Here is a 15347-nt window from a genome sequence, read left to right as displayed (position 1 = left end):
AACTGAAAGTTGATACCCACTAAACACTAAGTCCTAGCCAGGCATGGTGGCTCACAACAGCAATCCCAGAACTTCGGGACGCTGAAGCAGGAGGATCCCTTGAGGCCAATAGTTCAAGACTAGCCTGGGCAACACAGCAAGACCCTGTCTCTGCATTTTTTTTTTTTAATTAGATGGGCATAATGGCATGTGCTTGTAGTCCCAGCTACTTGGGAGGCTGAGGTGGAGGGATCGCTTGAGCTTGGGAGGTCAAGGCTGCAGTGAGCCATGATTGCACCACTGCACTCCACCCTGGGTGACAGAGTGAGATCCTCCTGTATTAAAGAAAGAAGAAGAATGAGGAGGAAATGGAGGAGAGGAGGAAGGAGAAGAAGAAAGCTTCTTTCGAGCTCTTTTTAAGAAAATGCTGGTATATTAACCATGCTCTCTTAAAAGAACATTTTTCTTAAGTCAAATACTTTGTCAGCAATAATCCCACTGTTCCTCCAAATTTAACAATGGTTAAAATATTCTGTTTTAATTCTTGTGACAAATACTGTTGGATGAGGAGATAATTTTTCATTATGTGATCCAATGAACTCACCATTGAGTAAGAAGTATTTTTTAAACCAAAAATATGTATTTGATACGTAAAAATCAGCCAATGAAAAGATGAAAGTCATACAATCTAATGTGGAATATAGAGTAAGATGGATTATACTGAAATGTAATTTTCAAAAAATTGAAAACATGACTTAGGCAACTATAAGATGAAAACCTATATAAGATTCTATTCAAGTAATTGATTAATGGAGGACTCAGTAAGTTGTTGACCTCAAAGGAAAATTAGTAAGATGTTAAGGTTCAAAGGAAAATCTGACATCAGGAATGATGACATGAATTTGCTAATAGGTGCCAAACTGGTTAACTAGTTAATATCATATAGGACAAAATGAAATTAGTGGGTTTAACTTATTTATTTTCTGGCAGAAAGGACTGATCACTTATATTTCTCCTGGAAAATATTCATTTTCACTGCTATGGACATAAATCTTTTGCATTATCATCAGTTTTCTGCAAGTTAATTTCTAGCCCTCTAGTGCTGCAAAATAGCCTAGTCAACAGGAAGTCCAGCGAAGGTGCACCCAGCGCCCCACTGAAAGGATACCCAGTAATCTCTTTTGCCCATTTCCAAGTTTTGGACAATTTTTCCTGACATTATCAATAAAAAATGTATGTGTATACATATATATTTAAATTTATTTATTTTGCAAGGGGCTACAGTGGGGATGAAGTGGTATAGGTTGGTTAAAAATCTTAAGTGAATGGTGTATTTGTTGAAACAATCACATGATTTCTAAGTTCCAAGTTTACGGAGAGCTGAACTTAAAAAATGTGTCTAAATAATAGAGACACACCACACCATCAACTGCTCCCCAAACAGGCGCCTGTCTTTGTTGATCAAAAATAATTTTCAAGAAAGCCTGCTAAGAAAAGCGCTTGTGAGGCCGGACGCAGTGGCTCACTCCTGTAATCCCAGCACTTTGGGAGACCCAAGTGGGAGGATTGCTTGAGCCAAGGAGTTGGAGACCAGCATGGGTAACATAGCCAGATCCTGTCACTACAAAAAAAAAAAAAATTTTCTTTAAATGAGCTGGGCATGATGCTGCACCCCTGTAGTCCCAGCTACTGGGGAGGTTGAGGCTGGAGGACTGCCTGAGCCCAGGAGGTTGAGGCTGTGGTGAGCTGTGCACTCCAGCCTGGGCAACAGAACCAACCCCTGTCTCCTCAAGAGGAAAACAGAGCCTAGGAAGATGAGTTTTTTTCTTTGTTGTTTTTGTTTGTTTGTTTGTTTTAACAGAGGAGGGTCTCACTCTATTGCCCACATGGGCCTTGAATTCCTGGGCTCAAGCAATTCTCCTGCCCTTCAGCCTCTTTAGTAGCTGGGACTACAGGCACGCCACACTTCACCCAGCTTGAAGTTGATTTTTAACTACTATGACTCCACCACTCTAGCCCTTGTATGGGTGTGTTTGAAAGTGGTTAGATTTAGGGCAGGCTCATGGCAGAGAGTAAGCAAGTGAGGATATGGGGGGAAGTAGTGGGGTGCCTGCTCTCGGATGCTCTCCCACAGACATCACAAGCTCAAAGCCTTCAAACCGGATCTTATTTATTTCCTCCTCTCTCATTAGTCACAAAACCCAGTGGATTCCACTCTTACACACTGACGTCTTCACACTCATTTGTCAATGCCCAGCTGTAGGATCGATCGATCGATCGATCTATCTATCTATCTATCTATCTATCTATCTATCTATCTATCTAGAGTCTCACTCTGTCGCCCAGTCTGGAGTGCAGTGGTGCGAGCTCGGCTCATTTCAACCTCTGCCTCCTGGGTTCAAGTGATTCTCCCACCTCAGCTTCCCCAGCAGCTGGGATTACAGGTGCCTGCCACCACGCTCACCTAATTTTTTTTCTTTTCTTTTTTTTTGTTTTCAGTAGAGACAGGGTTTCACCAAGTTGGCCAGGCTGGTCTCGAGCTCCTGACTTCAAGTGATCCACCCGCCTCGACCTCCCAAAGTGTTGGGATTACAGGTGTGAGCCACCGCCCCGGGCCAGGACATGTCTTCTATTGCCTGATTCCTGCAGCAGCTCCGGGCTGGACTCTGCCTTCCACATCCCAATCCCAACCTCAATCCTAATGCCATGGAACAGCCAGATATGTGTCAATGATGAAGTCATTCCCTGCTTAAAACTGTGACAGCTTCCCAGCGACCTCCTTCACTTGGGTTAGGAGGGCTAACTTCCCTCGGCAGCTCAACGCCTGTCTCCAACCCTCTGCTCCCACTCTAGGTCCCCATTCCCCATTTCTACAACAAACTCTCGCTTAGATTCCTCCCCAACGTCCTTCTCATCTTTGGGTCTTGGTTTACTCCCTCCCTGGGGGTGGAATACGGCTGTGATGGAGGGAGGGGCTGGCATCAGCGCGACCCAGCGCGACCCAGTGGGACCCAAGCTCCTCGGAGCAGCGGGGACTGATGCCAGTCCCTCCCTCCATCATAATCCTCCTCTCTCTCACACCAGGTGATCAGGTGTCACCTGGTCAAGTGTGTCGCCCCTGGGTGGCCTGGGCCTGGGTCTTCCAACCTCTCACCTGGGCCTTGCGCTGCGGTCACCTCATCTAGCTCTCTTTCACGTCCTCGAAGATTTCTGCCCTTTGTTCCCCTCACCCGTCTCCCCGGGGGTGCCTCCCTGAGCCCCCGAGTGGCTTGGATTCCCCGAGACACTTCCTCCCCAGCACTCTCCGGGGCTCTGCCTCCAGCTGTGTCATTATCCGATGAGTGTCTGTCCCCCTTTGCGAATGTGAGCGGCCAGAGGGCCTGGCACGCAGCAGGTGCGCTAAGTAGTGAACGCGCGGAGCCAGAGACCGACACGGAACGGGCGTGTCCAGCGCCCAGACCCTGCCAGGAGGAAGGACCCGCGCCCTGCGGCCTCCCCGGGACCCCGCAGCGCCCCCCGCTTCCCCCTGCGGAGCCGGAAGCCGCCGGCTGGTCCCCTCCCCGCGGCGCCTGCAGCCTTATCTCTGCGCCCCGAGGGCCCCGGGAGGAGCCGCGGGCGCACCGGGAGGGACGGGCGGCGGCATGGGCCGGGGGCCCCGGGGTGCAGGCCCGCCTCGCCGCCTGCTGCCGCTGTTGCTGCTGCTCGGCCTGGCCCGCGGCGCCGCGGGAGCGCCGGGCGCCGACGGTGAGTGTGGGCGGGGACGGACACGGGCGGCCCCGGCTGGGCCTCGAGGACTCTGGGCGCACGGACGCTTCCCTGCCCCTGGGCCGGGCCGGCGCGGTGCCGAGGCGTGGGGCGCAGGTGGGACCCGCGCCGGCCGTTGGAGATCGGCAAGGAGGAGCTCAGAGAAGCGAGGAGCTCCCCGCCGGGCTTCCCTGCCCCCGCCCGACCCCGCGTCACCGGGGGACGCCGGTTTTGAGGCGGCCTGGCCGGGTCCCCAGGGACCTCTGCTGCCCAGGAGGCGGGGGTGGGGGCTGGGCGCGAGCGCGGACGCGGGCAGGGCGGCGCCCGGGGGAGGGCGGGAGGCCAGGGCGTTCTGCGGCGATGTCACGCTTCCGGCTCTGCGGTGGCTTTTGCTTGACACATTTGTGACCCGAAGCAATTTTCTTTCCACTTTTAATTTTTTCACTTTGTTAGAGAGCCAAGTGCTAAATATGGTGAGAAGGAAGCGTAAGGAAGAGTACAGGAATGAAGTCATTAATTCACTCATTCATTCAACAGATGGCCCTTGAACAGCTTCCCTGTGTGCAATGAGGGCGGGCAGCGAGGGCCCTCGTGGAGCTCACTGTCTGGAGGATTTAGACCAGCAAATGTTCTATTTCCAAGCGATCGAGGGAGTTGTTTTTCCTCCTCTGCAAAATGCAATGTTGAGCGGAGTAGGAATTACACAGAGGATTCAGACACGCAGGAGAGGTGACATTCATCCACATAACTGTACTACAAGGCAGAATGGCATGAGTGTTCTGAGAAGGTGTGGGTGGTGAGGGCAGGGAAAGGGAAACCGGTGGTGACCCTTGAGCTGGGCCATCAATGATTGGTCATATTTGGATATGGGAAAATGTGGAAAAGGTATCCCAGCTCATAGCAGCAGGCACTGCCACCTCTCCACAAATGTGTGTAGAATGAATGAATTCCCTCAGAATTCTGGCTCGGGGGAGAAGGGAAAGAAGCAAGGAGAGGCACCAAAGGTAGAGGGCAAAGTGCCTTGACTGGCAGACCTAGGCCTTTGGACTTAGCTGTGCCTGGAAGCCACTGGAAGCTGTTTCAGGGAGTGACATGAAAAGTGAGTGTAGCCAGTTCTAGGTGCTTCGGGAGCCGCAGGTTAAGGTGCAGACATGGCCAAATCCAAGCACAACACCACACACAACCAGTCCCGAAAATGGCACAGAAATGGCATCAAGAAACTCCAATCACAAAGATACGAATCTCTCAATCGAATGGACCCCAAGTTCCTGACAAACATGTGCTTTGCCAAGAAGCACAACAAGAAGGGCCTAAAGAATATGCAGGGCGACAATGCCAAGGCCATAAGCACACGTGCTGAGGCCTTGCCCTCATAAACCCCAAGGAGGTTAAGCCCAAGATTCCAAAGGGTGTCAGCTCTTGCCTACATTGCCTGCCCCAAGCTTGGGAAACGTGCTCGTGCCCTCATTGCCAAGGGGCTCAGGCTGTGCCGGCCAAAGACCAAGGCCAAGGATCAAACCAAGGCCCAGGCTGCAGCTCCAGCTTCAGTTCCAGCTCAGGCTCCCAAAGGAGCCCAGGCTCCTACAAAGTCTTCAGAGTAGAGATCTCTGTTTGCCAACATGAGGATAGAAAGGTTGTCCTCCTTGGACTGCTATCTGCATGGGGCTGATGTTCTCCTTTGCTACTTGTATAAATAAACTTGAGGCAGGGGGGGAATAAAGGGTCTAAGGAACCCCCCATCTTCCTTACTAAAACCAAACACTGATCCTGAAATGGAAGGAAACTTCCATGTGATGAGATACATGGGGTCTTGTCGTTGAGATTCCTGCCTGCCACCCCCACCCCCATTCTCTTTGCCTTGGGACTTTTACCATGCCTGGTGGGTATTACAATGGCTCGATCTTCTGAAGTGGCCATTTTTGTAATATTAGGTGCCCTGGTTAAGATTCCTTCCTTGGCTCTATCTCCCAGGACAGTGCGCATAGGACTTGCAGATGCTTGGCGTCTATTTCAGGATCTCTCTAAGGTAGGAAACTGTTCACTGTGGTCCCATTGAATTGTTAGGCTAACATGGCTGAACACAGCTAGTAGCTACCTAAGGTCAACTGTAACTAAAGGTTTTGGGGTGAATTTGAGGAAACAGAAGTCAAGGCTTCCTGGTTGAGCCTGCTCTCCATATGTAGACATTCTCCCTTCATGTTCAACCTTGGAGAACCTGGTTTTATGAAGGGCAGGTTTCCTGATAGTGGACAGTGTAGGGAAAGACTGGAGGCTTGGACGAGCCCATTGAGGAAGTTGTTGCAATAGCTGGCCTGGAAGTTCTGAGGACTGGGCCCACTGTAATGACAACAGAAGTGGAGTGAATGTAGACAGTAAGGTGGAAATGGACTGGAAGGAAGGATTTAATAACAGATGTGAAGGTGCAAGGGAACAGAAGGGGAAAGATGACACTAAGGCTTGGGGGCTGGGTGACTTGGTATATGTTTCTACGGGAGGAGAAAGATTTGGAAAGAAAGATGATTCGTTGTTTTGGACATCCTGAATTTGAGGTGCTGTTATGGATTTGGAGAGATGAAATCAATAGACTTGATGGTTGCTTGAAACCTTGAGGTTGGCAAGATTGGGAGGATGAAGGACAGATTCTTGGAGAGGATTCTTGGAGTTTAGATGGTAGATGCAAGTTGAGAAGGAAGAAGCAGCATCCAGGTAGAATGGAGAAAGACTGGGCTCATTTAGTCAAGGAAACTAGGAGACGGGAAGCTGAGAGGTGGAGATTGAGAAAAAGGCTTCGAATTTGATGGATCTGGTCACTGGAGACCCAGAGCTAGCAGAGAAGAAAGGGTGAGAGCTAGATGTGAGGGCTCTAGATGGAGGGCAGAGACCTTGGTTACAGAGTAGATACTCTTTTTTTTTTTTTTTTGGAGACGGAGTCTTGAGTCTTGCTCTGTCACCCAGGCTGGATGGAGTGCAGTGACGTGATCTCACTTGCTGCAACCTCTGCCTCCCGGGTTCAAGAAATCCTGCTACCTCAGCTTCCCGAGTAGCTGGAATTACAGATATGCACCACCACGCCCAGCAAATTTTTGTATTTTTATAGAGGCAGGGTTTTACCATGTTGGCCAGGCTGGTCTTGAACTCCTGACCTCAAGTGATCTGCCCACCTCAGCCTCAAAAAGTGCTGGAATTTACAGGCATAAGTCACTACTTCTGGCCTCGGAGTAGATACTCTCTTTTTTTTTTTGAGATGGAGTCTCACTGTGTCACCCAGGCTGGAGTGCAGTGGCGCTATCTCAGGTCACTGCAACCTCTGCCTCCCAGGTTCACTGGATTCTCCTGCCTCAGCCTCCTGAGTAGCTGGGACTACAGGCGCCCACCACCACGCCCGGCTAATTTTTTGTATTTTCAGTAGAGAGGGGGTTTCACCGTGTTATCCAGGATGGTCTCGATCTCCTGACCTCGTGATCTGCCTGCCTCAGTCTCCCTAAGTGCTGGGATTACAGGTGTGAGCCACCGTGCCCAGCCAGAGTAGATACTCTTTAAAGAAATTAGAAGGAAAATGAAGGTAACATTCAGTTGGGCTGGTCAAGTCAGTCCAAGATTTTTAGGGAATGCAAAACAGACTCAAACATATTTTAGACTGAGGGGTATTATTTAGTAGAGAGGGGAAAATTGAAAAAGCAAAAATAAATGAGATAGTTAATGGACGGAGCAGGTCAAAAATTAAACTTGGGCTATAGGTGGGAGAGGTTAGTTTCTGAAAGTGGGGGGCAAGGAAGAAGATTGGAGAACTGTGCTTCCCTTCTCCCATGGCAGGCTACTTAGTGAGTGCCCTTCGTATTTCAAAGCAAGCCTGGGTGTCCTCACTCCTCCTAGAAAGTCCATTGGCGCTATCCACTTCTCCTTACAGCACCAGTAATACCATATTCCATGCCTTGGCTGTACACTTATACCATATTGCAGTGTGATTGTTTACTAAACTAAGAGCTCCTTGTGGGTAGGGACAGTGGCTTGTATTAGGAATCTGGTATGCAAATAAATGAATACCATCCAAACGAGAATAAGCAAAGGCTATTTATTCAGGGCTTGCTGTGACAAGGGAGTCAGCCATCATCACTTCCATTTGGCAGAGACTCAAAGATAGGCCGGGGATGGAAAACTGTTACAGTAGGAAAAGGAAGGGGGTTGGTGGGTGGTGGTGGTTCAGGTGTGCCCAGCTGGAGAAGTTTTCTAGCAGCATGCATCCCATGTGATTGGTGAGAGGGCCATATCTGGCTTTTCTGGTTAGTCCCAAGTTGGAACTGGGGGCAAAAATTAGGGTAACTGGCCGTTACTGATTAAAGCCTGACCATTTGGGGCTGATTGCTACAGAGTTCCTGGAATGATTGCTGCAGACTGTGGGTTAGAATTCTATTTTAATATATGGGCTGGGTGCAGTGGCTCATGCCTATAATCCCAACATTTTGGGAAGCCGAGGTGGGCAGATCACTTGGGGTCAGGAGTTTGAGACCAGCCTGGCCAACGTGTTGAAACCCTGTCTCTACTAAAAATACAAACAAATCGGCCTGGCATGGTGGTAATTACAAGGGCCCTTGTAATCCCAGCTACTCCAGAGGCTGAGACAGGAGAGTTGCTTGAACCTGGGAGGCAGAGGTTGCAGTGAGCCGAGATCATGCTACTGCACTCCAGCCTAGGTGACAGAGCAAGACTCTCTCTCTCTCTCTCTCTCTCTCTCTATATATATATATATATATATATACACACACACACACACACACACACACACACATATGATCTGGTCATTTTCCATTTGTATATTCAGTCTCTCACTGGCAACATGGGCTGAATGACCTTAATTGGCATCAAAGATGTTTTGGGGAGGAGAGCTGAAGTCAGATGACCTGAGTGTAAGGAAAGTGTGTTTCACATAATTGATACGGCCGGAGGGTGTTGGCAGCTGGGTGGGGTGCAGGGCCCGGGGGAGTCCAGAGTGTAGGAATGGGCGAGGAAGCGTAGAACCAGTCAGTCCTGTTTCTTAACCTTTCTCTGGCATTCGTTACTGGAGTCTGGGGCCTGTTGGCTCAGGCCTGGCTGGGGGTCAGGAAGTTGTTCTTGCTCTACAAAGGTCACCTGACTTCACTCATCATGCATTTCATGCTTGGTCTTCCCTCTGTCTTCATGAATCACAGCAGCACATTCACTATTCAGGGTGAGCCAGAAGAGGAAAGAAGAGAAATAGAGGGAGTGGAATTTTTTGGAGTGATTTAAAGTTGCTTAAAATAAAGGGCACAGGATTAGAGTTGATGAAGATGCCCACCATGGCCTATTTTCTACCTCCAGGGACTTGGTCCTGGGTGTATTCTTGGTCTTCTGGTCAAATCCTAAAATGGGTTCTTAGGTCTCTGTAGCTCAAAATCGCAAGTGGTCTGTTGGCCTCAGCTCTGCAGAAGAGAGAGGGAAAATGAATTGCATGGATTAAGAAAAAGGGTATACTCAGCTGGGCGTGGTAGCTCACGCCGGTAATCCCAGCACCTTGGAAGGCTGAGGTGGGTGGATCACCTGAGGTCAGGAGTTCAAGACCAGCCTGACCAACATGGAGAAACCCTGTCTCTACTAAAAATACAAAAAAATTAGCCAGGCGTGGTGGTGCATGCCTGTAATCCCAGCTACTCGGGAGGCTAAGGTAGTAGAATTGTTTGGACCCTGGAGGCGGAGATTGTGATGAGCTGACATCTCACCATTGCACTCCAGCCTGGGCAACAAGAGGGAAACTCCGTCTCAAAAAACAAACAAACAAACAAAACAAAAAAAGGGTACACCCGGCCGGACATGGTGGCTCACGCCTGTAATCCCAGCACTTTGGGATACCGGGGCGGGTGGATCACCTGAGGTCAGGAGTTTGAGACCAACCTGACCAACATGGAGAAACCCCATCTCTACTAAAAATGCAAAAATTAACTGGGCGTGGTGGCACATGCCTGTAATCCCAGCTACTCAGGAGGCTGAGACAGGTGAATAGCTTGAACCCGGGAGGTGGAGGTTGCAGTGAGCCGAGATCGTGCTATTGTACTCCAGCCTGGGCAACAAGAGTGAAACTCTGAAACTCCATCTCAAAAAAAAAAAAAAAAAAGGTACACCCTTCTGGAGAATGAGTCAGGTGTGAGACAGGTGTGAAAAGAACCGGTAGGGGTTAAGTGAGTGACTGCCCGACATGAGCCTTAAGGTGTGGCCTAAATGAATGGCACTCAGTGTGGGTTGGTTTCAGGTCCTGAGGCCAGGTGTGGGGGCCCCACTGCTGATTGATCTTGGTCACACCACAAAGTGAACAGGATCGGGTCATATGAGCCATTTTGTATGAGGAAAGTTTGAGAGTTCTTTTTTTGTTGTTTGTTTGTTTTTTGATTTTTTTTTTTTTTTTTTTTTTTTTGAGTAGTCAAATGCAATAGTGAGAAGGGGGAAAGAGTAGAATGAGAAGTTTTATCTGTAACTGACTATCAACAATCAACTAACTCACTACCTTTGGACCAGCCCAAGTGAGAGTTCTTGATGGAGAATGTCAGTCCTAAATTTGGGTGGGTGTGGGAATTATATGACGGTTTGAATAGCCCTGCAAATATTACATTGCTGGAGAGAGTAGAGTGCTCTGTGTCTTGGAGGGATTTAAAAGCAGAGTCTATGTTTTCGTTTCTGGATTTTTTTTTTGGTCAGGGATGTTGGAAAGGAGAGAACGTGAGATTTCTCAGATTCCTTCCACCTCTGGAATTTGGTGGTCTCTTAAGAGCCATGCAATTTTATGTAGCGTTAGAGACCACTTGGGAATGCTTTTCCTTCCTGAGTTCTGGCACCCTTGGCTTATTTCCTCCCGTTGTTTGATCTGTCTTTCCAGATTTGACAGACAGAATCTCAGGAAGGTTGTGCAGTGGATTTGTTTGGTCTGACTGTGAATGGTCGAGGGTTAGGTTAAAAGCAGATTTAAAATTTAAGCACTGCATTTGTGCTTTTTTGTTGTTGTTGCTGTTGGTTTTCTAGAGATGCGGTCTAGATTTTTGGCCAGATTTTTGGTAATGGACTCCTGGGCTCAAGTGATCCCCCCATCTTAATCTCCCAAAGTGCTGGGATTACAGGTGTGAGCCATTGTGCTTGGCCTGCCTTTGTGCTTTTAAACTACCTTCTTCCCTTGACTGTGAACATCTCTTTACTGTACTATAAAGTCCATCAGGTAATGTCTCAGAAGTACACTGAAGTTGTTGCTCGTGTATTGAAGTAAAGAGTGAGAGTGGTTCTCAGAGGCTGGCAGCCTCCCTCTCTTCCTGAGGTAGCTTGACTTGGTTGCAGTGGAGAGGAAGGACAGGTGAGCAGGGCTGAAAAGGTGAGGAGGTGAACTTTCCACTTCTGAGTCAGCTGTTACCCAGCAGGCTGGGAGGATGTGGCGAAGACAGGGAGTGATTATGTAACTTTGAATATTATGGTTTCTGGGATATCAGCCCATCAATGGGTAGACACCTGAATGCACAAAGATATTGCTCTTGATTTTTGCATCAATGCATTTCTCCATCAGTCTTCCCATTGGTGTAATTGGGAGTTGGCTAGTTAACCATCAGTGTTAGTACCTTCTTTTATTCATTAACAAAGAGTTGTTGAGTGGTTGGTTATAATAATGTCTAACACATTTTAATTGCTTTTCATGTATTAACTCATTGATATGGTTTGGCTGTGTCCCTACCCAAATCTCAACTTGAATTGTAGCTCCCATAATTCCTATGTGTTGTGAGAGGGACCCGGTGAGAGACAATTCAATCATGGGGGAGGTTTCCCCCATACTGTTCTCGTGGTAGTGAATAAGTCTCAGGAGATCTGATGGTTTTATAAGGGGTTTCTCCTTTCACTTTCCCTCATTCTCTCTTGCTGCTGCCATGTAACACATGTCTTTTGCCTTCTGCCATGATTGTGAGGCCTCCCAGCCACTTGAAACTGTGAGTCCATTAAACCTCATTTTATTTATACATTACCCAGTCTTGGGTATGTCTTTATCAGTAGCATGAAGACAGACTAATATACCCTCATTTACTCTTTAATCCTCACAACAACCATATGAAGTAGGTTTATTATTATTATTCTCGTTTTACAGATTTACAGGATACAGGCACAGAGATCACCAAGGATTACAGAGCTAGTAAGTGGCATAGCTAGGATTGTAACTAACCCAAGCGCTTGTAACCACCGTGCCAAATACCAGGCACTGCATCTTGCAGACTGTTTCTAACAATGACAACAAAATCTGTGGAAATGGATATAAATATTCGTGTAAATTATCTCATATTTGCATATTGCTTTACACTTCATACAGCATTTATATTTCTCATTTAATCTTGACTACAACATCTTCATCTCAGGGATGAAGAGACCTGGCCAGGCACAGTGGCTCATGCCTGTGATCCCAGCACTTTGGGAGACTGTAGCAGGAGTATCGTTTGAGCCCAGGAGTTTGAGACCAGTCTGGGCAACATAGGGAGATCCCGTGTCTACAAAATAATAATAATAATAAATTGTCTGGGCGTGGTGGTGCATGCCTGTGGTCCCAGCTACTCGGGAGGCTGAGGTGGGAGAATCGCCTGAGCCTGGGAGGTCGAGGCTGCAGTGAGCCATGATTGTGCCACAGCACTCCAGCCTGGGTGACAGAGGGAGACCAAACAAACAAACAAACAAACAAACAAACAAAAAACTGGAGAACTGTCAGTTTAACTTGCTAAAATCACATAACCAAGGAACAGGACTCCAATCCCGACTCTGGTTGAGACACCAAAACCAGTCTCACCCTCTCATTGTTAGGTGTAGTTTTAGCTTAGGTGAGCACTGCAGAGCTGGGACGGGCAGTGAACCCAGCTCAGCAGCGTTAGCCGGGGGATGTGGTAATAGTAACAAAGAACACTTGTCAGCCTTTCCCTCCTCTTAGATTTTGGGTTCTTCAACTTTCCTGTTTCTCTGCCAGTAATCCTAGTCGTCCCTTGGAGTCCCTCACCTCTGCAGGCCTTCCCTCGGTTACTACCGGCAACCACCTCTCTGCTTTCAGGCCCGGAGTATGCTGACGACAGAACTAAAGTCAGCCTTGATGTGGGTACCGAGCACCCCAGACACAGCTCTCCCTCAGATCATAGCAAAGCCCTAGCGATCTGTCTCTGGCCTGGAGAATTCCTCTCCCTTGGGTTATTCTATTACATTTGTCCCACAGCTGTGCTATGCGGCAATCGAGACTTGCTGAAAGACTTCTTTCAGTATTGCCTTTTCTTTCCACAGGATTCTGACTCCAGTCCCTGAGGTTGAGGTTGAGCTAGTCTGGCAACGCTCCTCTCTGTGTGGTCCACCTGGGAGCAGTTTAGAAAAGCAGATTCTCAGGCCCTGCCTCTCCCCTGCTGAATCAGAATCTTTGGGGACACTGTGTTTTAACAGGATCTCTAGGAAGCATGACCAGCTGTCTTGGTTTGCACAGAATTGAGGGGTTTCCTGGGACACAGGACTTTTTGTATTAAAACTAGGACGAGTTAGTCACTAGTTTCCAGGTGATTCTTAACCGAGCCTCAGGCTGTGGAACAGTGGACCCGTGTGGTGAGAGAGCTGCCCTGCAAAGTCCTGCAGAATAGGCTAATCATGGCTGAATAATAAGCACCCCTGCTTATTATTTTTTTGGTTTTCTTTGGAAACCACCTTCTCATCTGCAGATAGTCTGAGAAGCCTTGGTAGCCTGGAACCCATCTTAGTTTTTTTTTTTTTGCCGGTATGGGAAACAAACATGTATTGAGCCAGGTACTGTCTTTGGGGTTATACTTATGCTAAATTATTTTCTTTCTTTTCTCTTTTCTTTTCCTTTTTTCTTTTCTTTTCTGTCTTCCTCCCTCCCTTCCTTCCTTCCTTCCTTCCTTCCTTCCTTCCTTCCTTCCTTCCTTCCTTCCTTCCTTCCTTCCTTCCTCTTTCTCACTCTTTCTCTCGTTCTCTCGTTCTTTCTCTCTCTCTTTCTTTCCTTTCTTTTTGTATATCTCATCTAAATAAATTACTCTAAATGGGTCATTAAAACAGGTACCCTGAGAATGAAGTGTGTGCCAGATGTGGTAGCTCACATTTGTAATCCCAGGACTTTGGGAGTCCAAGGTGGATAAATCACTTGAGTCTGGGAGTTCCAGACCAGCCTGGGCAACATGGTGAAACCCCATCTTTACAAAAAAAATACAAAAATTAGCCAGATGTGGTGGTGTGTGCCTGTAGTCCCAGCTCCTTGGGAGGCTGAGATGGGAGGATCACTTGAGCCCAGGAGGTTGAGGCTGCAGTGAGCTGTGATCACACTACTGCACTCCAGCCTGGGCAACAGAGTGAGACCCTGTGTCAAAAGAAAAAAAAAAAAAAAAAAGGCCAGGTGTGGTGGCTCATGTCTGTAATTCCAGCACGTTGGGAGGTTAAGGTGGGTGGATTGCTTGAGGTCAGGAGTTCAAGACCAACCTGGCCAACATGGTGAAAACTCATCTCTGCTAAAAATTTAAAAATTAGCCGGGTGTGGTGGTGTACATGTGTGGTGGTCAGCACATGCGTGGTGGTGCACACGTGTGGTGCCAGCTACTCAGGAGCTGACACACGAGAATCGCTTGAGCCTGGGAGGCAGAGGTTACAGTAAGCTGTGATCGTGCCAATGCTCTCCAGCCTGGGGGACAGAGCGAGATCTTATCTCAAAAAAAAAAAAAAAAAAAAGAAAAAAGAAAAAAGAAAAAAGGATCAAAGACCTAGTATTTGATTGCACAACAGGGTGACTATAGTTAATAATAATTTAATTGTGTATTTTAAAATAACTAAAAGACTATGACTATTGTTTGTAATACAGAGGATAAAGACTGAAAGGGATAGATATCCCATTTTACATGACAGGATTACTACGCATCGCATGCCTGCATCAAAACATCTCAGGTACGCCATAAATATATACACCTGTGTACTCACAAAAGTTAAAGTTAAAAATAAAAAAGAAGGAAATGTCAGAACTTTAGGGAGAAGGACTTTCGGGGGCTCTTTATCTTCTGCTACTCAAAATGTGATCTACCTGTGAGCTCGCTAGAAATCCAAAATATAGGGCTCCTCCCCAGACCAACTGATTTGGAGCCTACAGTTTAACAAAGGTTAAGATCCCCAGGTGTTTTTTGTTTGTTTGTTTGTTTTTGAGACTGAGTTTCGCTCTGTCACCCAGGCTGGAGTGCAATGGCGCAATCTCAGCTCACTGCAACCCCTGCCTCCTGGTTTCAAGCGATTATCCTGCCCCAGCCTCCCAAGTAGCTGGGATTACAGGCGCCTGCCACCACACCTGGCTAATTGTTTGATTTTTAGTAGAGATGGGGTTTCACCGTGTTGGCCAGGATGGTCTCAATCTCCTGACCTCATGATCCGCTGCCTCAGCCTCCCAAAGTGCTGGGATTACAGGCATGAGCTACTGTACCTGGCCCCCAGGTGTTTGTTTGTATTTTTCTTTTTTAGTATGTATGTATTTTTTTACCTTTATGGGTACATAGTAGATGTGTATATTTATGGGACATGTGACTTTTCTTTTCTTTTTAGAAACAAGATCTCACTCTGTTTTCTAGGCTGGAGTGCAG

At 47.7% G+C, this 15347-nt stretch overlaps 1 protein-coding gene and 1 pseudogene across 7 annotated transcripts in view; both read left to right on the top strand.

Annotated features, from left to right (window-relative positions):
• The first annotated feature begins 3557 nt into the window (after nt 1–3557).
• Nucleotides 3558–15347, top strand: part of LOC105481077 (sushi domain containing 1) — a 138925-nt gene continuing 127135 nt past the window's right edge. For 5 of the 7 annotated variants that reach the window (XM_071078161.1, XM_071078163.1, XM_071078164.1 and 2 more), the window contains exon 1: nt 3606–3723. In XM_071078161.1, the coding sequence (XP_070934262.1) occupies nt 3621–3723 (103 nt within the window). In that variant the 5' untranslated portion in view covers nt 3606–3620. Of the gene's footprint in view, nt 3724–15347 lie in introns of all 7 variants that reach the window. The other 2 variants (XM_071078159.1, XM_071078158.1) reach the window with 1 other exon arrangement.
• Nucleotides 4071–6794, top strand: LOC105481079 (large ribosomal subunit protein eL29 pseudogene; annotated as a pseudogene).

Source organism: Macaca nemestrina, chromosome 14 (assembly GCF_043159975.1).
Source record: "Macaca nemestrina isolate mMacNem1 chromosome 14, mMacNem.hap1, whole genome shotgun sequence".
In the NCBI taxonomy this organism is placed as follows: domain Eukaryota; kingdom Metazoa; phylum Chordata; class Mammalia; order Primates; family Cercopithecidae; genus Macaca; species Macaca nemestrina.
Note: the sequence above shows the minus strand (reverse complement) of the source record. Positions and strands in the feature narration are given on the sequence as shown.